We start from the raw sequence: 22,991 nt of genomic DNA on the forward strand, positions 1-22,991 counted from the left end.
AAACTTTGTCATAAAAATGTAAATTGGTAAAACCACTTTGGAAAAAGATCTCATAGATTTCGTAAAAGTAAACAGATACCTATCCCATGACCCAACAATTACATTCCAAGGTATTTACCCAAGAGAAATAAAATTACATGCCCGCACAAATTGTCATAGAAGAATATTCATATCAGCTTTATTCATAATAGCTCCAAACTAGAAACAGCTCTGGCGTCCATCAATAGAATAGGTAAACTATGATCTATTCACAGGATGGAATGTACTGAGCAAAAAAAAAGGAACATACTGCTGATACACAATAAATGACATATATTAACCTAGAAAACATTGTACTGAGCTCTTGTAGGTCACTTGCTCTGGAGGAAGCCAGTTGCCAAGATGTGAGGACACTTAAGCAGCCTTATAAATAGCCCACCTGGAGAGGAACTGCGATCTCCTTCCAATAGTTCTGTCAATGAGTGTATTAGTTCATTTTACATTGCTATGAAGGAACACCTGAGACTGGGTAATTTATGAATAAAAGGTTTATTTGGCTCACAGTTCTGCAAGCTGTACAAGCATGGCACCAGGATTTACTCAGCTTCTGATGAGGCCTCAGGGAGCTTCTACTCATGGTGGAAGGCAAAGGGGAAGCAGGTGTGTCACATGGCAAGAGAGGGGGTGCAAAAGAGAGGAGGAGGTGCCAGAATCCTTTAAACAACCAGCTCTCAAGTGAACTAATGGAGTGAGAACTCACTCATCACCCAGAGGTCAGCACCAAGCCATTCATGAGGAATCTGCTCCCATGACCCAAACACCTCCCACTACGTCCTACCTCCAACATTGGGTATCACACTTCAATATGAGATTTGGAAGGAACAAACATCCAAACTAAATCAACGAGTCATTGTAGAAGTGGCTCTTCCAGCCCCAGCTAAGCCAGGGCCAACAACCTAAATGCAACCTTATGGGAGACCCTGACCCAGCGCCACCCAATTAAGATGCTCTGAAATTCCTGACCCACAGACACTGTGTGAGACAATATATATTGGGGTTTGAGCTGCTAAATTTTGGAGTAATTTGTTACATATCAGTAATAGCTAACATAGTAGTGTCATGCACACACACAAAATTGATGGACACGAAAGAGTATCTTATTTTTAAAGCACTTTAGCAATATACAATGCAACAGAAACAAAGGCATGAGTCATAAATGTACAGCCCAGTGAATTATCACAAGGTAACCTCAACTGTGTAATCCACACCCAAGCCAAGGAAAATCACATTACAGAGCCAGCATACAAGATCCCCCTCAATCACTACTTTCTCTCTCCTAAACAGTGCTAGCTGCTATCCTGCCTTATAACTTCATAAATTATTTTTTACTTCTTTTATTTATTTATTTTGAGACAGGGTCTCATTATGTTGCCCACGCTGGTCTTGAACTCCAGGCCTCAAGCAATCCTCTTGCCTCAGCCTCCCAAGTAGTTGGGACTACGAGTACACCACCATGGCCAACATATTTTTTGCTTCTTTTGAATATTAAAGAAATAGGCCAGGTGCAGTAGCTCACACCTGTAATCCCAGCACTTTGGGAGGCCAAGGTGGGTGGATCACCTGAGGTCAAGAGTTCAAGACCAGCCTGGCCAATACGGTGAAACCCCATCTCTACTAAAAAATACAAAATTAGCTGGGTGTGGTAGTACATGCCTATAGTTCAAGTTAGGGAGACTTTCTTGAACCCAGGTGGCAGAGGCTGAAGTGAGCCAAGATTGTGCCATTGCATTCCAGCTTGGGTGAGACAGAGCAAGACTCCATCTCAAAAAAAAAAAAAAAGAAAAGAAAGAAAGAAAGAAAAGGGATTATCTACTATATATTCTTTTGTGTCTGGCTTCTTTCACTTAGCATGGCTAATCAGAGTCATCTTTAGGATCTGTTGTAGTTGTGGTCCACTCATTTTCATCATTATACAGGATTAAATTGAATCCACAAAATATGTTAAGTGAACAAATTGTGTGATTCTGATAATAAGTTCCAAAACAGACAAAACTAACCAATAGTAGGGGGGAAAAAACCACACACAACAGTGGTTATCTGCAGGAGGCTGGGGGCAGGGGTTGACTGGCAAGGGTATAAGAGAACTTTTTGGGGTGAGATGATAATGTTCTATGTACTTTGATAGAGGTAGGGTTACATAGGTGTATATATTTGGCAAAATGCTGAGAATGTACACCTAAGATTTTTTACAGTTCACTGAAGTCTTACAGCAAACTGAAAAGATCTGATGCATACTGAAGTCTTGTTCAGTACGTGTTAGTGGTATGCACATTGAGTTATTTAGGAGGAAGAGTATTTATGTTTGTAATTTTGAAATGCACCCAAAAATGGGATATGGCGAATAGTGAAATCAGTAGATGGGCAAATATGTGACAAAGCAAGTATAGTAGCCTGTTCATGGCAGAACCTAGGTAGTGGATATAACTTGCTCAATGTCAAGGTCTTTCCATTTTTGTGCATGTTTAAATTTTTTGTTTTGTTTTGTTTTGTTTTGTCTTTTGTACTTCACCCAGACTGGAGTGCAGTGGTGCAATCTCAGCTCACTGCAACCTCTGCCTCCCAAGTTCAAGCTATTCTCCTACCTCAGCCTCCCGAGTTGCTGGGATTACAGGCATGTACCATCATGCTCAGCTAATTTTTTGATTTGTAGTAGAGACGGGGTTTCACCATGTTAGCCAGGATGGTCTCGATCTCCTGACCTCGTGATCCACCTACGTTGGCCTCCCAAAGTGCCAGGATTACAGGTATGAGCCACCGTGCCCGGCCTAAATTTTTAAGTATAAAGTGTTGGGGCCAGGCATGGTGGCTCACACTTGTAAGCCCAGTATTTTGGGAGGCCAAGGCAAGTGGATTGTTTGAGCTGAGGAGTTCAACGTCAGTCTGGGCAACATGGCGAAGCCCGATCTCAACAAAAAATACAAAAATTAGCAGGGCACCTGTAGTCTCAGCTACTCAGGAAGTTGAGGTGGAAGGATCACTTCAGCCTGGAAGGTCAAGGCTGCAGTGAGCCATGACTGTACCACTGCACTTCAAGCTGAACAACAGAGCAAGACCCTGTCTCAAAAAAAAAATTATATATATATATATATATATATATATATGTATATATATTTGTGTATATATATGTAAATATATTTGTGTATGTATATATGTATACATACGTATATATATGTGTATATATACACGTATATATATATACACATATATATACACACAAATATATGTGTATTTGTTTATATATAATATGTATATGTTTGTATATGTATATGTTTCTTTATATATATGTATAATGTGTAATTTGTAGATATATATATATATGTATATATAAAGTAGTGGAATAAAGTAGATGATCAGAAAGGGAATTATGGTAGGGCCACTGTTTTCTTCAGTAAGAACTTTGTGCACAAAATTTGGTTTCTAAATACTGTTCTCAAATAAAAGAAACTAGGGCTCCTTGGATAAATGTATGATTACAGGACAGGGGCAGGGAAAATATAAGATGAGCCTGAAACTCCCAATGGCCAAAGCTGGAACAATTTGAGCAACAAAAATGTGCCATTGGATTGTAACCCAAAACATAAAATAAACATGTTAGTCTATACTAATATAAGTAAATGATTTAATAAATAAGTACCTGGGGGGAAAGAGATCAATCTCCTATAAGACATAATTTGTGTAGATACTCTGTCCTCCAGAACATGGAGCTTAATTAACTAGTCCCACCTAACCACTCACCCACGTTGAATGTTGGATGGATTGAATGACTGGCTTCCAAAGAGGGAAAAAGTAATTGTACAGTGGAGAAACCTGACAAGCACTACAAGCATCACCAGGGATAAGCCATGATGATGGAATGCACTCACTAATACGATGTGACCAGAAGGGCACTTCCTCAGGGTATTCTTCCCAAAACCCATAATCCCAGTCTAGTCCTGAGGAAAACACAGACAAACCCAAATTGAGAGACATTCAACAAACACCTCACCAGTACTCTTTAAAATAGTCAGGTCATGGAAAGAATGAAAGGTGGACGAACTGTCACAGACCAGGGGACACTGAAGAGATGTGACAGCAAAATACAGCATGGCATCCTGGTTGAGACCCTGGAGCAGAAATCAACCACTAGTGGGAAAACTAAAGAAACCCAAACAAAGTCTATAGTTTAATAGATGCTGCTTGTTTTTCTGAGACGGAGTCTCCCTCTGTTGCCCAGGCTGGAGTGCAGTGGCACAATCTCAGCTCACTGCAGTCTCTACCTCCCTGTTTCAAGTGATTCTCTTGCCTCAGCCTCCTGATTAGCTGAGATGAAAGGTGCTTGCCACCATGTCTGGCTAATTTTTTGGTATTTTTAGTAGAGATGGGATTTCATCATGTTGGCCAGGCTTGTCTTGAACTCCTGACCTCATGTCATCTGCCTGTCTCAGCCTCCCAAAGCGCTGGGATTACAGATGTGAGCCACCCACCACCCACCCCCTGGCCTGTCAATGGTGCTGTCTTTGTTTTGACAAATGTGCTGTGGTTGTGTAAGATGTTAACAATAGGGGAGGGTATATGGCAACTCTCTGTACTATGCTTTGTAATTTTTCTATACATTAAAAATTATTCCAAAATAAAAAGTTTAAATAAGAAAGAATACCCAAGGCAACACAAACAACAAAATGACCTTTATGCTTTAAAAATGAAAACAAAAAAACTAGAAACATTTTTTAAAACAGTGTTTGTGCATGGTTTTCTCAAAATCTAAATCAAGTGGAAAACACATCTTCAGATACCAAATTTGAATGCTGTCATGACCAAGGACACCCTTGATGTCTACCCTTTGACCACGAAATGATTCCAGGTAGCACAGACATTCTGGAATGAAGCATCAGCACGAACTTCAAAATCAAGCTGCTGTAACAGCATGCTTCTGTTTTAATAACCTGCCCCTTTTCCCTGGTCTCTTTTGCAAGTTTGCTTCCAGAAGCACCTCCAATTCAGCCCACGATAATTCCCTAAATCATTCTCTTCTTGTTGGAAATGGCAAGAATCAAAAATGCTTTATGTCCAACACCAACGAGCTGAAACCACAGCCAAGCACTCACACAAATGACAAGTGGGCATGAAGAACAAATCCCCAAAGGCGGAGAGCAAAGAAACCATCTGCCTTCTAGTAAACACCACAGCTGCACCCATAGCTCAACCTCCTACGGCTGAAGCCTTCACCCCACCCCCAGGAGCCACCCACACAGCCTGATGAACAGACAGTGAATGGAAACAGAAACTGTTGAATCATCTTGTGGTAACTGGCAAAGCCTGCAAGCTCTGAACCAGCAAGGGGGATTGAGAAAATACGAAGAACGGGCTTTCTAAGTACTGTGGTTTAATTTCAGTTGTGAAGTCACTCAGGCAGGGAAATGTACAGTTGCTAATTGGCAAAGTCTATAAAGGTAGCAGGAAGAAAGACTTAGGAGATATTAAAAAGGGAGAGAGAAGAAGAAAAGATCCCCTGCACCAGAGACAAAGCCTGATAGGAATCCCCGATGAGGCACTTCCAATCCATGCCCTGTATCTTGGGCTCCACAGGGAGTACCCTGCAGAAAAGGGACACTCCTTCTCCAGCCTTCCTTTCTCCTATCTTTCCTGTTTCATTGCCTCCTTACTTGAGCTTTCAATAGGCACCTGAACCACACTAAGCAGGAAGAATCCAAGATACCTTGGGCCATTCCTCCTCTCAGAGATCTCAGACTCTAGCTCAGACTCTAGAAGACAGAGGAACAGGAGTGTCTGAGAATGGCATGGAGAGAAAGTTTTCACATTACCACTAAGCCACAAGTGTCCAGGGCTTTGCCACCTCCCAGTGGGTGAATGGCATGGTTTTTTTCTGCAGATGAAAGCCTTTAGTCCAGCAACTACCTGTACTTACGGTCAGGATGAACTGCAGGGGTGGCAAGAAGGCAGAATGAGAACCATATCACTCTATATGTGCCAAGAAGTGAGATATCTGTGGGCAGAGAGAGGAGGCCCCCTGAAGGAGATAATGGGGAGGAGGTAGTAAGGTAGAAAGGGCTGGAGGGAAGCAGGCAGGAAGTGAAGGGAGAAATAGGGCCACATGAGCAGAGATGCAAACAGATATAACCTCCCAAGACAACAATACAAGCCATAAAAAAAACCACACACACAAATATTCCTTCACTAGGAATGTATGTTGGTTGTGGCAGGTACTGCTGGTGGCTCTTCCTCCCCTTCCAGGATTCTGAGGTCACTCCACTGCCCAGCCCCAGGGCAGGTCTGTTTGGTTCAGGTCATCACAGGGTCCCAACCTCCAGGAAAATGATCAGCTTAGAAATGAGATTTGTTGCTTGAAACAAGGATGGTTATTTTTATAGGGTGGATTTAGGAAGCACTGAGGCTGGAATGGCATGCAAGAGGCTAGTTGAGAAAACAAAAGTGGGTGTGCAGCACCAAGCTGTTGAACACACCAGAGTGGCACCCAGTCCTGTGGCCCATGGATATAACCAGGACTAACTCCCTCCTGAGGCTGCATTCTGCCGATGGGATGGCTGAGTCTGCTGGCTTGCGAGCTCATTGTTTCTGGCTGTCATTTACATGTATGCAATTGGTCACGCAAAGGATGTTTCTAGTTGTAAGAAACAAACTCACCCATCCAAACCCAAAGAATGGACTCGGAGACCCAGAGAACAGCAAAGGTGAGACTTTTAATGACAGTCTTGCAAGATCAGGTGTCTGATAGGCAGACACACCTGGCATAGTTTCAATAAGCAATGTATCTCCTAGTATGCAGGCCTCTCCTCTGGTTCCTCATAGGCTGAGTACTATGGGATCATAATCTTCCCAGACGTCACCTACTGATTGTTGGGAAGAGGCTTTAGATGTTTTTTCAGGATTGTCTTGCTGCATTTTATTGCAGCCTACAGTGCATTGCAATCCTAGTTAGCTCAGGGCTTTTCAAGTATATTTGGCTTATGACCTAAGTAGCTGGGCAGGCTGATAAGAACAGACAAAGCGAGTTATTTTGCAAACTAGTAAACTTTCATCTTAGACTACACTTTTTTAGTTTGGGTGAAGGCAACTAAAGGGCGAGGGAAGAAAGGGGGGAACAGGGGAGGCCTACAAGCAAGCATCCGCTATTTAAGCAGGAACCTAGTATATACTGTTTCTTCTGTAGTTTGCTGACCTAAGTCAATTTAAGGTACTTTGTCTTGGAAATGGACTGCTGTATACATTATTTCCTTCATGGTAGAGCATGACTGTGCACAAATTCTGCAGGAGTCTACAGTGAAAACTCATCATCTTCAACAACAAATCCATTCAACAAACATGTGGAGAAAGCACCTTCACTGAGGCAGGCAACATGCCAGGAGCCGGGTACCATGCTGGAATCTGGGAGCCATTCATGCACTTACTTGTCCATTTACAAGTAAATGAAGTAGGAAAGTGGATATGGTGATTCCCTCAGGAGCCAACTACAATCTGAATTGTAGTTGGGATCTTAGGGTCTGAGATCACTGAGAGACCAAGGAAAGGTTGAGTCAAGTATTCTCCCATGGCTGTCAGGAGCGGTAGAGAGAACAGCCAGGGATCTGGGGGCCTCCATAATGTCTGCAGCATTCACAATAAGCCCAGAGACAGTGTTGTGGAAAAAAAAAAAAAAAAGGTTTGTACATGTTACATAAAGGCATTGTTATGAAGAGAAGGACGGCAATCGGTGTCCCCTACTCAGCTCAGCAGTCAGCATCTGTCTACAGTTGTAATCTTGGTAAGAACCATTCTCAACTCCTAGCTTCGACCCACTGGTAAAGCTTTATTTATAGAGTGAGAACAGAGCATAAATGTTGCCAGCCTTCACGTTGTAAGGTAGAGGATACAGAGAAGAGACTTAGAGAAGAGATACTATCAACATTCAGCGCAACAGGGTAAAGAAAAATAAAAATTATACACAGGAATAGGCGGTGGCAGGAGACTCTCCAGTCCCTTGCAGGAAGAGAAAGGGGCAGAGGTGGCCACTTTACCTAGGGTGCAGATCAAAGTTCTGCAGTCTCAGGACACAGTAAGAATGGCTGTAGCTAGAAATCCGGCCCAGATTTCCTCAGAATTGCAGCCACCTTCAGAAGTAGTGAGGAATGGGTATTGATGACCCCCTAATCTCTTTAGTCAGATATTGATTCCTTGTGTGGGAAATATTTTCATTTGGAATCAGTCAGCAAGTCTCTTCCCAGAAAAACAAAGGTATTGTTGATCTTCCGATCAAAGTCATAGCAAAGGAAGGAGCCCGCCTAACTTCCCATTTAAGGCAGAAATGCCTGACCTGCGGCTTCCCAGGCTCTCTTCTGTGACATTACTTCAATCACTGGAATGGTCCAGAGACTCAGGGACCATTGTTGCCCTTTCCTGAGCTGCATCACCCATTTTCCCTTGCAGACACCCACGCTTTCTCCCCAAACTACATGATGCGGGTTGGCGAACCCCACCCCTTCTGGTATGGGCAGACACTGACTAGACTGGGCTAATCCTTGCCCTTCGCCCCAGTGACCACTACAATGAAGAGCAATGGCCAGCTGGGTCAGTCAGGCTGAAAACCAAAAAGGGTCCCTCTCTTCCTGCCTGGCTGCTGAGCTGCTGCACATGCAACATAGCTCTGTCTAGGTGGACAGGGCCTGTCTGGACAGGAGGAGAGCAGGGCAGGGGATTCAAGAAAGTGCCACTCAAGCACCTGGATTCCAGCCTCCGCACCTGGAGGCACTCTGCAACTGAAACAAGAGCAACTACTTATGGTTATAACGGTGCTTAGGGTTGCAAGCAACAGAAAACACACTCACATAGGCCTGAACGGTAAAGGGCAGTTGCTACCTCAGAGAACTGGCAAGGCAAACTTAGGGCAGGCTTCAGGGCAGGTTTCCTTCTGAGGCTCAAGTATGTCCTCAAAAGCTAGTGTCTGTCTACTCTGCCTCCATGGATCACTTTATCCTAAGGGTGGTCTCCCTCAAAGTGACCAAATGGCTGCACCAGGGCTAGCTTCATACTCAAACTCCACCCTCTCCAAGATGAGAGGGTGTGTCCCTCTGACAAATCTCTCAAGTAAGCGAGACAGTGTCTTTTCCTGGCACATCAAAAAACCTCCTCTTCAAATTTCATTGACTACAGTCAGGTCACATGACTGTTTCTGAACCAACACCTATGGCCAGAGGGTGGCTATACCCGAGTGGCTTCCTCCAGGGTTTACAAGAGAGTTCCTATGGCAAAGTGTGGGAGGGGTGTGAGGTGACTGGTTGACTGTGGAAGAAGGTTGTAGGTAACATGGGGAGGGGGCGTGAAGTGAGGACAGGGCTCACCTCACCGATACTGTGCCTAATGAGGAAGCAAGAGAAATTATCTCACCTCACCATTTTCTTCACCTCAAATTTTTTTCAGAATGGAACATCTCAAATTAGATCAGCAGACATAATTTATGTCAGACCCTGCAGATCCCACCTCCTAACTCTGTCCTCTCTACATTTTTAGCCAAAATAATTCCCTTTCTAAACTTCACTATTACTACCTTTAATAGTCAAATAAATTATAAAACATAAAAAATCATGCCACCAACTATGTTCCTTGGGCCCAGAGCCCCATGAGGCTAATGTGGAACCACTGGGTCTCTTGGCCTTCTACAAGCAAGGGTTTAGTTCATTTCACTTAATACTGCTGTCTTGCACGCTCTCCCTCTTTTTCTTATCTGTCTGTTTCTGTTCTCTCTCTCGCTCTTTCTCTCTCTCTCTCTCTCTCTCGTCCCCCCTCCCTCCACCAAGCAGGTATTAGCCAGAGTTCTTTGGCTGCAGGTAAGGCAAAACTAGAAGGCAGGGCCTGGGAGTAGGACATTTGCTGCAGGGTGCAGGGTCAGTGCCTGGGGGACCCCAGAGATAGCACTCCAACTGTACCCAGCAGAAAGAGAGTCCCCTAAAAGGACTGAGCATTTTACCCCAAAAGGAAAGCACTGGATAGAATAGAAGGTACTGTCTACTGCCCCAAGTCAGCCAGTGGGATTTCACTGGGAGGAGCAGAAGAGGAGAAATGTGTAGGTACATTCACAAGGATACAAATCATCCCTGTGATGACATGGCTGACCTGGAAGGCACCACAAGGGAAGGCAGGTGAGCGGAGTTCTAAGGGCTAGGAAAAATTCTGAAAGCCTTGGGCAGAGACACAGAAATTGTGAATGATCTCAAAGGAAGGGTGCGAAGTGCTCCGAGTGGTGCATTGGTTCTTCTGCCAGCCTCAGTCCTGGTCAACTGAGGCTCCTGTGCCCCACCTGAGGCCTGGCAGCACCCACAGACTTCCACCCAGCCCTTCTCCCTGAGTCTCTGAACTTGGGCTTTTTTTTTTTTTTTCCAAACCCTGATAGTCTTATTTCATAATGTTAGTTACTGGAAAAATTAGTAAATTTTTGGAAAATAAATCATAACAGTCACTATGACTGTTTAAGAAAAGGGAACATATTCTAGAAAAAATGTAGGTGCTGGGGAGCCAAAAGGCTCAGCCCACTGCCACCTTACCACCTGGCCTGGGAGAAAACAAACTGTAAGGGACTGCACCTGTGTTTTTAAATACAGGAAATTTTCGGCCTGATATATGCATATAACACAGCACAATTCAACCACAAAAATAATTGAAGTATTGATATTATATAGTCGATAGGTATAGAAGTACACAGCCAGAATTAACCTCAAAAGCATGCTAAGAAGCCAGATACAAATAGTCACCTATTATAACCTTTTATATGAAATGTCCAGAATAGGCAACTCCATGGAGACAGAAAGTTGATGGTGGTTGCCAAGGAAATAAGTCAAGGGTGAACAGGGAGTGATTATTTAATAGGTACAGCATGTTTTTCCGGGGTGATGAAAAAGTTTTGGAATGAGATAGAAGCAATCCTTCCACAACATTGAGAACACATTAAATGCCACTGAATTGTACACTTTAAAATGGTTAATTGTATGTTATGTGAATTTCACCTTTTCTAGTTTGATCCAATCCCATTTATCCATTTTCGTTTTTATTGCCTATGTTTTGGGATCATCTCCAAAAAATCCTTACCCAAACCAATGTCAAGAAGGTTTTTTCCTTTGTTTTCTTCTGGTAGATCTACAGTTTCTGGTCTTAAGTCTAAACCATTTTGAGTTATCTTTGTATGTGCTCAAATTTTATGATGCTATTATTATTGAGAGTTCAGGAAAGCCCCAAGCCTTGGTATGACACAAAAGAAAACTAGAGAATTCCCCAAACTCACCCACCTTCTGTCCTTCACTTTTCATGGCCTATGTTGTAGAAGTGGTTGCAGCATTCAGACAAGTGTGGTAAGGAAGGGCCCCAGGAGCTCTGCCACTCAATGGCATCAGGACCCAAGGTGTCAGGGGCACCAAAACTCTCCTCCCATTCAGGAAAGCAAGTTATTAATATAATAATACATCACCCCCAAATTTCTTGCCAAGGAAAGAAGAAGAAGGAAAACTTTCCTTATGCATAGTCAACAATAATTTATCTAGTGCACAATTATTCATTTAAGGTTGAGGAAAGTGATCTAAGAGGCTGACAATACTCTTTCATAAAGTCATGTGACAGAGTACAAGGCAGCACTATAGTAATTGTCTTGGTGCTGGACCTGGGAGGAGTTGGTCTCCAAATACTTAAAAAGCCTTTACAAAATTCCCCATATCAAAAACATGCTTTATTCTCCTATGACTTGTGTTTAAATCCACATACTGCCATGATTTTACCTGGTGGATGCATCTGAGACAAGACAGCAATAGCTGCCCTCATCCCTGGCACCCTCTCCCCAGCTGGGATCCTCTCCTCACCATGCTGTGTTTCTTTCCAGGACTAAAAGCCATGTTAAATGTCTTCCTATTTTAACACAGTTAAGGGGCACAGAGTGTGACAAGGACTGGAAAAATGCTATCACTTGCAGGTTTGTGAGACTCTCAAGAAAGTGTGCCATCACCCTCTCTTCCTCTCCCCTCTCTCACGGCTGGTGGTAGACACTTGAAAAACCACCAGGGAACCCCCTGCCCCCGCTTTCTCACCCCTCTTCAATCTGTGTTTTCTCTGAGCACTTGTGTATAATATAGCAGGGAAGGAAACCGCAGATAAGAGTGTGGTTAAACTAAATTCCTTAGGATTACTCCCAGCCCTGAGGGTTTTGATTTCTTACCTCTTCATTCCTGCCCATCTACTCAGCACAGCCTCTCTGAGATGCCACTCAGTGAAAATCACTGTGCTGGGCTTGGGGATCCAGCATTTCTCAAGAAATGACTTTCCAACTGAGGTCTATTTTACACACACACACACACACACGTGCGTAAGTTCTTATTCTTACTCTGTCACACTCACTGCCTGTTACAAGCTGAATTGTGTCCCCTGCTCTCCCCAAAATTCAGGTATTGACTGGTAAGTTACAGAGTAAAGACTATGTGCAGACAGGAAAGAAAACACCACCAACAAGCCCAGGAGAGAGTCCTGGAGCAGATTCTCCCTTGCAGCCCTCAGAAGCAACCAAACCTGCTGGCAACAACTGACACCTTGATCTTGGACTCCTAGCCTGCAGAACTCTGAGATAATACATTTCTGGTGTTTTGTTTTGTTTTGTTTTGTTTTGTTTTGTTTTGTTTTGTTTTTTGAGACAGAGTCTTGCTGTGTCGCCAGGCTGGAATGCAGTGGTGCAATCTCAGCTCACTGCAGCCTCCACCTCCCGGGTTCAAGCAATTCTTCTGCCTCAGCCTCCTGAGTAACTGGGACTACAGGTGTGTGCCACCATGTTCAGCTAATTGTTGCGTTTCTAACAGATGCAGGGTTTCACCATGTTGGCTAGGATGATCTCAATCTCTTGACCTCATGATCCACCCACCTTTGCCTCCCAAAGTGCTGGGCTTACAGGTGTCAGCCACCATCCCCTGGCGGCTGACACATTTATGTTATTTAAGCCACCTACCCTGGGTATGTTATTACAGCAGCCCTATTAAAATAACACAACACCATCATACTCCAGATAAACACACTGGAAATCACTGCTTTAGCAGAAGCCCAGGGGTCCTATTCTTGGTTTTGCCACTCCAAGCCATTCCACATCCCAGAAATGTCTGGGATATTTACATATTTTAATGGGAAAAAGAGAATGACACCTCAGTAAGTCAATTCTCCTCCTTGAGCCTTTGTTTCCCCCTTCAAAAAAGGTCAAGGTCCGCAAGGTCCCCTCCAACATAAACAGCTTATATTTCTATGGCCCCTAGATAGGACCAAGGACAACTGTCCATGTTAGCCACAACCTAACAGTGTTCTCACTGTGAAAAATCCTCACATTCCAACACCAAACACAGTGACATCCCAGTGTCCCACCAGACCTGGCCACATCAGATTGTAGCTTCCAAAGGGCAGGGCCAGTGGATTCCCCAGAATCAGGTCCCTAAATGTGGCTGACAGAGGCCCTGTCCCAGGCCATATTGTGGAGCATCCTTAACCCTCTCAACTGCCTATCTGGAGGTCTGGACCCCACATCCAGTGAATGTTCATAAAACTTAACATTCAAGTTTGCAAATATAAAAGGCATAACTTTACACATTAAAAACCTATGATTTGCCAAAATATTTTTGTGCTCCTTTGGAGACCTGAAAGTCTTGGAATGGTAGAAAATAGGATGTCTGGGATATTTATATATGTTAATGGGGAGAAGAGAATGCCAAAGGTGACTGTGGGTCTACAGGCTGCCAGTGTCACAGGACAGTCGTTGTTCATGTGCTGCAGAAGCTCCTGAAAGTCAGGGCCCACCTCACCACTCACCAGCCCATCTCCAGGGCCTGACACAGTATCTCAAATGATGAACCCTGGGATTTAGATTAGGCTCTACATACCCACAATTAAACTGGATTTGAAATTGCCTCATATAGTCTTGGGAGCAATAAAACTGGAGCCTGTGGAAGATGATCTGGCAATATTGGTCAGTGTTTTCCATGCAGATACCTCTGTTCCATCAGCATCACCTCTAGAACCTAATCCAGAGAAATTTCTTCCATGAATACCAGGGTACTCCCTGCATCATTGTTTAAGATAACACAAACTGGACACAACCTGAGTGTCCATCGATGGGACATGGCATAATTAAATTATGGCACAGCTGTAACTGATGCAGCTTTAAAAAGAATGAGACAATCCTATCTACACTAACACATAAATTTAGGTCCACAAATTAAATATCAGAACATATTTAAACAGGGATATTCATCACCCATAAAAATGGCAATAATAACCCGAGTGCAGTGGCTCACATCTATAATCCCAGCACTTTGGGAGGACGAGGTGGGAGGATCACAAGGTGAAGAGATTGAGACCATCCTGGCCAACATGGTGAAATCCTGTCTCTACTAAAAATACAAAAATTAGCTGGGCATGGTGGCACGTGCCAGTAGTCACAGCTACTGAGGAGGCTGAGGCAGGAGAATTGCTTGAACCGGGGAGGCAGAGGTTGCAGTGAGCCAAGATTGCACCACTGCACTCCAGCCTGGCAACAGAACAAGACTCCATCTCAAAAAAACAAAAACTGGCAATAATAAAATGATTTATGGGATAAAACCATGTGGACCAATCAAGAACTCAAGAGAAACTGACATTCCACAAAGAATAACAGCAACATACTGTCAGCTAGACAGTGAACAGGTAAGTAGTAACTGACTTAGCAGAACAGAGAATGCTAAGTTCACAGGGCTGAGGGAGCCAACTAGCTGGTGCCACTGGGTTGTATAAATGCTTGGGAAGTGAAGGCTCTGTGCACCTCTGAAAGCAGCTGCATCCTCAAGTCCCCCTCCAAATCCATCAAAGCCTGAGGGCTTATGGTTAGGAGAGGGTGGCATGGGAGGGTAACTGTGGTACCCACATGGGGAACACTGGAGCCAGTAGGAGACCCCTCAACAAGAGCCACCACTTACCAATGCACAGGGCACAGCCAATCATGTGGGGTGGGCTCCATGATTGGACACCCTAAACCATTTCCCAGAATATGGCATCAAGCGATTTGTTCTAACAAAATCAGGTATACAAATGGAAGTCTTGAGAAAGGAGGATGGTTTTCTAACTATCCTCACGTTGTGCATGGAAAGCCTATGTGGCTCTAAGTTCCCAAGAGGGAGGACTAGGATCTCCCCCTCATTCTCTACCCATCCACCTCTCAGGAGACTAAAAGATTCATCACTGGAGGAATTAACCCTGTCCTAAACAACACATCACTACTGACCAGCCAAAGGAGGTTACTCTGTGATCAAAAAGACCTGGGCCCAACAAACCCTGTCCATTTACAACCAGCATTCTATTCACATTTCTCATATTGTGAACAAACATTCATGACTGACTTGATGTTTAATGAAAGCCTCAAACAAACAAAAAAAAAGTCAAAAATACAAACAGAATAAAGGAACTCAAAGAAAATAGAGACAAAGCAGAGAATAGAAGGGAATACTTCAAAAACTACTATCAACTATTCCCAGAAATAGAGATTTTTGTAACCAGAAAACAAGAACAGATTCTATTAAAAAGGAACAGAGAACTTTTGAAAATTAAAAATATGACAGCAGATATTTAAAAATAACTCAAGAAGAGTTAGAAGATAAAGTTGAGAAAATCTCACCAGGATGCAGAACCAAAAGATAAGAGATGGAAAATAAAAAAGGAAGGAAAAATAATTAGAAAGACAAGGCAAGGAGATATAGCATGTGAGCAAAAAGAGTTCCAGATGACAGATGCAGATAACTGAACACAAGTTTCCATATTAAAAGGGCCCACTGCATGCCTAGTACACTAAAAGAACCCACGTCAAGCCACCCCATCATGAAATTCTATAATACAGCAATGCCAAAAAGAAGCTTCCAGAAGGGAGAGACAAAAACAAGTCATACATAACAGATCAAGGTGCAGAAAGGGTCAGATTTGTCCATTCTAATGTTGAATATAGAAAGTAATGGCATAGCACCTTCAAAAATCTAAGGAAAATTGTATTTCCAGCCTAGAATTTTATACCCACAAAAACTTCCAGCCAATTGAACAGTAAACATTTTCAGACACGAAAATCTTAAAAAATTTCAAAAAGTTCATTCCCAGGTACCCTCTCTTAGGAAGCTATTAGATGATAGATTGTTTTGGTTATCTATGGCTATGTAAAAATGTACCCAAAACTCAGCAAGTTAAAACAACAGAGTGTCATTATTCTATGGAATTTGTACAGGAAACAAGTAGGGATGGCTTGTCTCTGTTTTCCAGTGTCTGTGCACTGAACAGCTGTGCACTGAAGCAGCTGGGAATGTTAGCATCTCTTTACCTCTCTCTATGCAGCCTCTCAAAAGACATCAGCTTGGACTTCCTCCCAGCAATGGCAGCCACAGGCAAGTAGAACTTTTTAAATGGAAGCTCAGGGCCTCAACAGATGGGAAGTGGAAGGTCCTAGTCTCTTCAGGCCTGAGCCTGGAAACTGGCACACTGTCATCTCAGCCATCTTCTGTTGACCAAAGCAGTCATAAAAGCTACCCAAGATCAAGGGGAGGTGACACAAACCACATCTCTCAACAGGAGTAGCCTTAATGAATCTGTAGTCCTCTCTGAGCTTCTACAAAGGGTAACCAAGAAAAAGAAAGCCCGGGAAAACAGTGACTTGACCAAAGAGAAATGCAAGGAAAATTCCCAAGGGGGTGGTGAAGAGGCAGGGAGAGCCCATCCAGACTGAAGCCGCAGAAGGAGGCCTCCAGGATGAATGTGTCCATGTGGGGCAGGAGGGGATGAACTGCCAATTACCTGACACGTTTGATCACACTGGGAGGAGTGGAACTGCTCTGTCCTATAACAAATCTGTTTTATCTGTTCTGTTTTATATCTGTCTAGTGTGGAAGTCAGTGGGTGATGGGTTTATAGAAAACTAAGCAAAATGGATAAAGGAGATGCTTATCTCTGAAGAAATAAAAAGGTTGTGACTGAAGAAAATAAAATACAGTACACCATGGGCATGGCTGGAAATAATATTTTTATAGCCATAACAATGTCAACACTGGATACTGATATAGGTAAAAATGGTGACTTTCAGAGAATAGGAAAAGAAAAATGGTGCTGTAGTGAGAAATATTCGTTTTCTATATAACCAAGAGGTAGCCCTTTAGAAATGTTATTTAGGAATATGGAGGTAAATTACATAAGAATGAAGTAAGAGAATTGAGAGTGGTGGCCCATGAAGAAAATAAATGAGGAATGAAGAGGAATGAGGCAGGGAATGGCTGTTTTTCATTATAAATCTAACAGTACAATTTTACCAAATATTTCCATAGATTACATCAATGAAAATAAAAATTAAATTTTAAAAGAAAAAGCTGTAGAACAAAACACACAGTGAGATCCTATTTATATAACAAAATGATGTGCACATGTGTGTATGAACGCAAAGAAAAATCGAAAAAGTGGGAAAAGCACACTAACATAGTAAAAGACACTAAAACAACCACACTAAATTAGTAAAAGTGGCCAAGGGACCAAATGTCTATCAACAGATAAAAGAATAATCAAAATGTAGTCTATACATACAGTGGAATATTATTCAGCCTTCAAAAAGAAGGGAATTCTGACACATGCTACAAAATGGATAAACCTCAAGGACATTATACTGAGTGAAGTAAGCCAGTTGCAAAAGAACAAATTCTATATGAATCTACTTATATGGTACCTGGAATAGTCAGATGCTGAGAGACAGAATGTAGAATGACGGTTGCCAGGGGCTGGGGGAATAGGGGAGTGGGGCGTTAGTGTCTAACAGGTACAGAGTTTCCATTTGGGAAGATGAAATTTTTGGGGGCTGGACAGTGGTGATGGTTGCACAACAATGTGAATGCACTTAATGCCACTGAGCTGTACATTCAGAAATGGTTAAAGGATCGATTTTATATGGTGTGTATTTTGCCACAATAAAAAAATGGTTGTAGGAGGAAACATTTTAAGAAACTTTCAAATCTTCCCACTGAGAACATGTTCATGAAACGCTTGTGGGGAAAAACTAAACATATGATGTGCATTGCTCTAGGGAAGGAAAGAGAGGGGATAAAGAGAAAGAAAGGGAGAAAGAAGCAGCCAGGGGCTACAAGTGGGAGGAGAAGGAAGCTGTGAGGAAGGGTGTGAGAAAGCCCTGGGAGAACAGAATCCTGTGGAGAGGCTTTCTCAGTTCTCTGGCTGAGAGGTGTGTACTGTGCCTACCTCTGCCAGCCAGGCTCTGAGAGAGCTTCCCTTCGCCAATAAACTCAGAAAAATCTCAAAAGCTTATCTCATTTCAGATATTGCTTTTTAACATTCCCCACAAACCCCAATGAGGAGCTGCCAGTCACCTAGAATGCTCCTGCTGTCACAACAAACAGCACACCTGGTCAGGTGCACAATAGGACAGACAGCCATAGCAGCCAGGGTGCTCCCGAAGTCTGCGGAACTCTCACAGAGTGAAGAGTAAGGAGTCAGAATTCAGCCCAGCAGGCTCATCCTTGGGCAAGAGGCGAAGCTCCTTAGAAAGGGAACCTGGGCTGTGCCTACACTGCCCCTGGAAGCTGATGGCCAGAACTCTGGGAATTAACTCCTACTCTGAGGAGAGTGGCCACCCATTGCGTGTGTAGGAAGTTGCACAACCTCTTTTGGAAGAAAATTGTTTCCTGGGCTCTTATGTCCTGAAATTGCCTGGCCCTGTACAAGCTTCTCAATATGTACACACAGCACTCACAACTGTGCTGCCATAACCCTCTCCCCTACACCTACTTTAACTGCAAAGGTCTGTTTGGGGTAAGGTGGGGACAAGCCACAGGAGATCTGGAATCACCTCAGAGAATAGGGAAGTTTTATTTGTCATCTCCTACAGAGGATTTTACATTAGCAGAATGTTAAAACATCCAGAAATCAAGATCAGTGTCTTCTAACATGGGCTGAGATAAAATCTGAAAGTACAATATGAGCTTTCAGACAGATGTCAGAATCTAACCATTTAGGGGAAAAAAAACAAAATATTGTCCATTTTATTACTATAAGTCTGAAATTATAAAGTAAATAAACAAGAACTGGAAGGAATGGAAAAATGTTTGTCTGGGTAATGGGACTTTCACTTTTTCTTTGTGTGCATGTATATTTTGGAATCCTACCACAACCAGTGTTTACTCCATGCCCACTCAACAGTTTTTCCATTCAAGCTTCATAACACAGCAGCACTGATATTATCTGCAATTTGTAGATGAGCAAATGTAAATAAAGTCAATAAAGGGGGACGAACATCACAGGGCAGTGTTCACACAGGAAATAAACTGCTGCACTACCACCCCTATCTGGACATGCCTTTTGCTCTGTCCCTATGGAATTCACAAGGAAGTGCCTTCTACTTGGCCCAAATCAGTAGTTTGGCTATTATAATTTTGTTCCATCTTTTAAACTGTAGTTATCCAAACTGAAAGACAAAGAAGTCATAGCCCAGGAACAAAGTGAAAAGACTGAGGAATTTAGGAGGGGATGTGTGTCTAATTGGATGTGACTGCACTCAGTATGACTTAAAGCAGTCATTCACAAACATTGATCTTAGGACCTCTTCACACGCTTAAAAATCATGATGTCCCCAGAACTTTGGGAGGCCATGGCAGGTGGATTGCTTGAGGTCAGAAGTTCAAGACCAGCCTGGCCCACACAGTGAAACCCCGTCTCTACTGAAAATACAAAAAATTAGCCAGGCATGGTGGTGGGCACCTATAATCCCAGCTACTAGAAAGGCTGAGACAGGAGAATTGCTTGAACCCAGGAGGCGGAGGTTGCAGTGAGCCAAGATCGCACCACAGCACTCCAGCCTGGACAACAGAGCCAGACTCCATCTTAAAAAAAAAAATTGTGAGGTCTCCAAAGAGGTTTTATTTGGGTGGGTTATATTCATCGATATTTACCACATTAGAAATTAAAACAGAAAAGTTTTCACATGTTTATTAATTCACTGGAAAATAACTAATAAATCTATTAGTATATTTTATGAAAATATTTTTTAAAAAAACATTATCAAGAGTAGTATTGTCCTACATTTTTACAAATCCCTTTAATGTCTGTCTTAATGGAAAAGCAGCTGTATGCTCATATCTGCTTCTGTATTTTTCTGTTAGAACACTACACATCATGTAGTCTCTGGAAACCGCCACCGTACATCATTGAAAGAATGAGAGTGAAAAAGCCAATAACATTTTTTGTATTACTATAAAAACAGTCTGAAATCAAAAACCTCCTGAAATGCTCTTGGGTACCCCCAGGGCTCCCTGTACCACACTTTGAGAACCATAACTAAAAGAACTATGTATGAGAGAGAGGAAAAGAAAAGTGGGGGAGACACTGATGAACAAACCCAGTGTGGGAAGTAGAAAGTTCCTTTTTAAAGTTTCCTTTCTTAAGAGTAAGTGTGCTGATAACTTTGTTAAGCCCTACCCTATGTAGCTGTTAGATGCTTACAGGCACGTAATACATTCTATGTCCTTGTATTTTAACCAAGATATCTGTGCTGGATGTGCTCACAGGCATATCCCAGCTCTCCACCGCTTTTTACCTGTTTTAAAATTTTTAAGTTGTTAGCCAATCAGGTTTTATTTTAGATTGTGAGGTCTGGCCCCAACCAACAGAGATCAGACACAGCAGTAAGGACGACCCCAAATGCTTAAGGGATAAATTTGTGTTTTCCTTTGTTCATTGTACTCTGTGGCAAAATGGCTAGTGAAAGTACAATTCCTACAGTCCAGAAAGTAAAAATTGCGTTGCTGAAAGATCCTTTGTCTCAGAGCTAATTTTTCTTTGCGGCACAGATCATCTATTTCCAACACCCAGCATCCCACACCTGTCACTTTTCAACTTTCCTAAGCCTCCAGCTTCCCACTAGGTAACCCCAGTGCAAGAACCCCAGATTCTCCAAGAGCAGCCTGACATTCACTCAAGCCATCTCCTTACCTCACGTTTCCGCAAAATAAATTAAACAAGGGCTAAGTGGGCATGGCTAACCAGTTAATCCTCCACGGGCACACATTGACATTTTCAATAGGGGCTTTCTTAAGCTAGAACTCCAAAGCATGGCTCTAACTGTGTTTTTTAGACTAACTGAAATGGGTATGGGAAAGAGAGCCCACAGGAGGCACGAATGCTGAGGTCTGGTCCTGACTGTCCGGTGACTGAGCCAATTCTCCATCTCCAGATTTCAGCTGCACTCACCCCTCTGCCTGCTTCTCAGAGCTGTCCTGGCATCGGATGACATCGAGGAGGACCTGAGTTCCTCTTAAAACCAAACTGCCCGGCTGAAGCTGCCCACTCTGTACACCTGCACTCCGAGGGGGCCCTGTAAGTCTGTCCCACCCCGACGTCCAGAAATGCCCTAGGCAGGGCCACTCCATCCCTGTGCGCCTATCCCATCCCGGTTCTCCTGTCCGCTTCTCCCCACCAAGGGTGGGACACCGCGGTGTGGGGACTCAAGAAACAGGTTTACAAACAAGCAAGGCCGATCTTCCAGCCACACCTTCTCAGCCGACACCGCGCCTGCCACCGCGAGGCTGAGCCTTGCACCAGACTTGGTGGAGGAGGGAGCTCCGGAGGCGAGGAACACCTCTCAGGGGGCTGAAGAAGTCGGCGGCGGCAGTTTGCGCCCACACACCTGGGGCGGAGAGCCCATCGTCTGCAGGTGAGGAAGGGGCCTGGCTCTCAGGCGCAGCGCACACCCCACCTCGCCCTGCCCGGGGCGGTGTCCACAGCGACGCGCCGGGGACCGAGGGGACAGGCTCGACGGGTTCGAGGGCGCGGGCAGGGGCGACAGCCACAGCGCGGTACCTTTGCCGGAAGAGAGGGCAGCCGCCCAGGAGCCTGCGCATCTCGTTGTTAAGGCTCCAGAAGTCGCCGTCCAGGTAGCGGTGCAGGGACGAGTCCCCGAGCCGCAAATCCGGCGCAGGCTCCATAGCGCATGGGTTTCTGCTTTTCTGAGCGGTTGGAGGGGCCAGCTTCGCTCCCCACCTCCTCCAGCTCCCTGCAAGTGGGGCCCGGAGCGCAAGCCCTCTTTCACTCCACACCCCGCGCTCGTCTCCTCCCTCCTCACCTTCCTGTTTCCTCCCTCCCGGCCCCGCCCTGCCCTGGCTCCCTGGATACGAGGTCCTGCGAGAGTGGGCGCTCCTGCCGTGGCCTCCCCTCGCCTTTCCGAGGAACCGAAAACTCTGTCTTCCAGTGGTCAGTTATCCCTCCAGATCTGTGGACTACAAAAAGCAAATATTAGATCCCTAGAAGGGGTGCCGGTCAGGTGGACCTGAGCACCAGAGGCCTGGCTGCTTAGGACTGAACCAGTTGACCCACTCAGACACTTTGCCTGGCTCCCGCAACCCAAGATAGCCTGGCTCCAGCTCTGGCCCCTCCTCAGCTGTATCTCAGCTCTTCGCCGAATTGGGCATTACTGTGAACTCTAATATCACTGTAAACTAAAGGTGGCCAAGGTCTACAGCACTGCAGTCCAGGGTAGCTGGGAGCTGCATTCATGACCAGGCGATCAACCTGAACATAATACTCATTTCCCAGGACCCTCCTTTTTTTGTTGTTGTGGCTGGTGGGAAATGATATAATCCAAGTGGAAATGTTCCTTGCTTTGTGCTGTGTAATTCACATATACCTTATTGATTCTCCTTTTGAATACTCAAGGAAATAGTAGCTGTTTCCTTCCAGAGGCTACTTTGCTGGGGAGATGACAGTTGCTGGCGTGGTCTGCTGTCATGAGGTTAGTGGATGCCATCTGTATTAGCTTACAATGGATGCTGTGACAAATTCCCAAAAAGTGAGTGGTTTAAGATAGCACCAATTTATTCTCCTACATTTCTGGAAGTCATAAGTCCAAAATAGATCTTACAGGGTTAAAATCAAGGTGTTGGCAGAGCTGGGTTCCTTCT

At 44.0% G+C, this 22,991-nt stretch overlaps 1 protein-coding gene across 1 annotated transcript in view; it reads right to left on the reverse strand.

The window, feature by feature from the left end:
- ACOXL (acyl-CoA oxidase like) overlaps positions 1-22,115 on the reverse strand; it is a 376,563-nt gene extending 354,448 nt beyond the window's left edge. Inside the window, 1 exon segment of the mRNA XM_032243751.1 lies at positions 21,895-22,115. Coding sequence (XP_032099642.1) covers positions 21,895-22,019 — 125 coding nt within the window. The 5' untranslated portion in view covers positions 22,020-22,115.
- Between the last annotated feature and the right edge of the window lie 876 nt (positions 22,116-22,991).

This window comes from Sapajus apella, unplaced genomic scaffold (genome assembly GCF_009761245.1).
Source record: "Sapajus apella isolate SASKATOON/1434 unplaced genomic scaffold, GSC_monkey_1.0 scaffold52, whole genome shotgun sequence".
NCBI classification, from domain to species: Eukaryota; Metazoa; Chordata; class Mammalia; order Primates; family Cebidae; genus Sapajus; species Sapajus apella.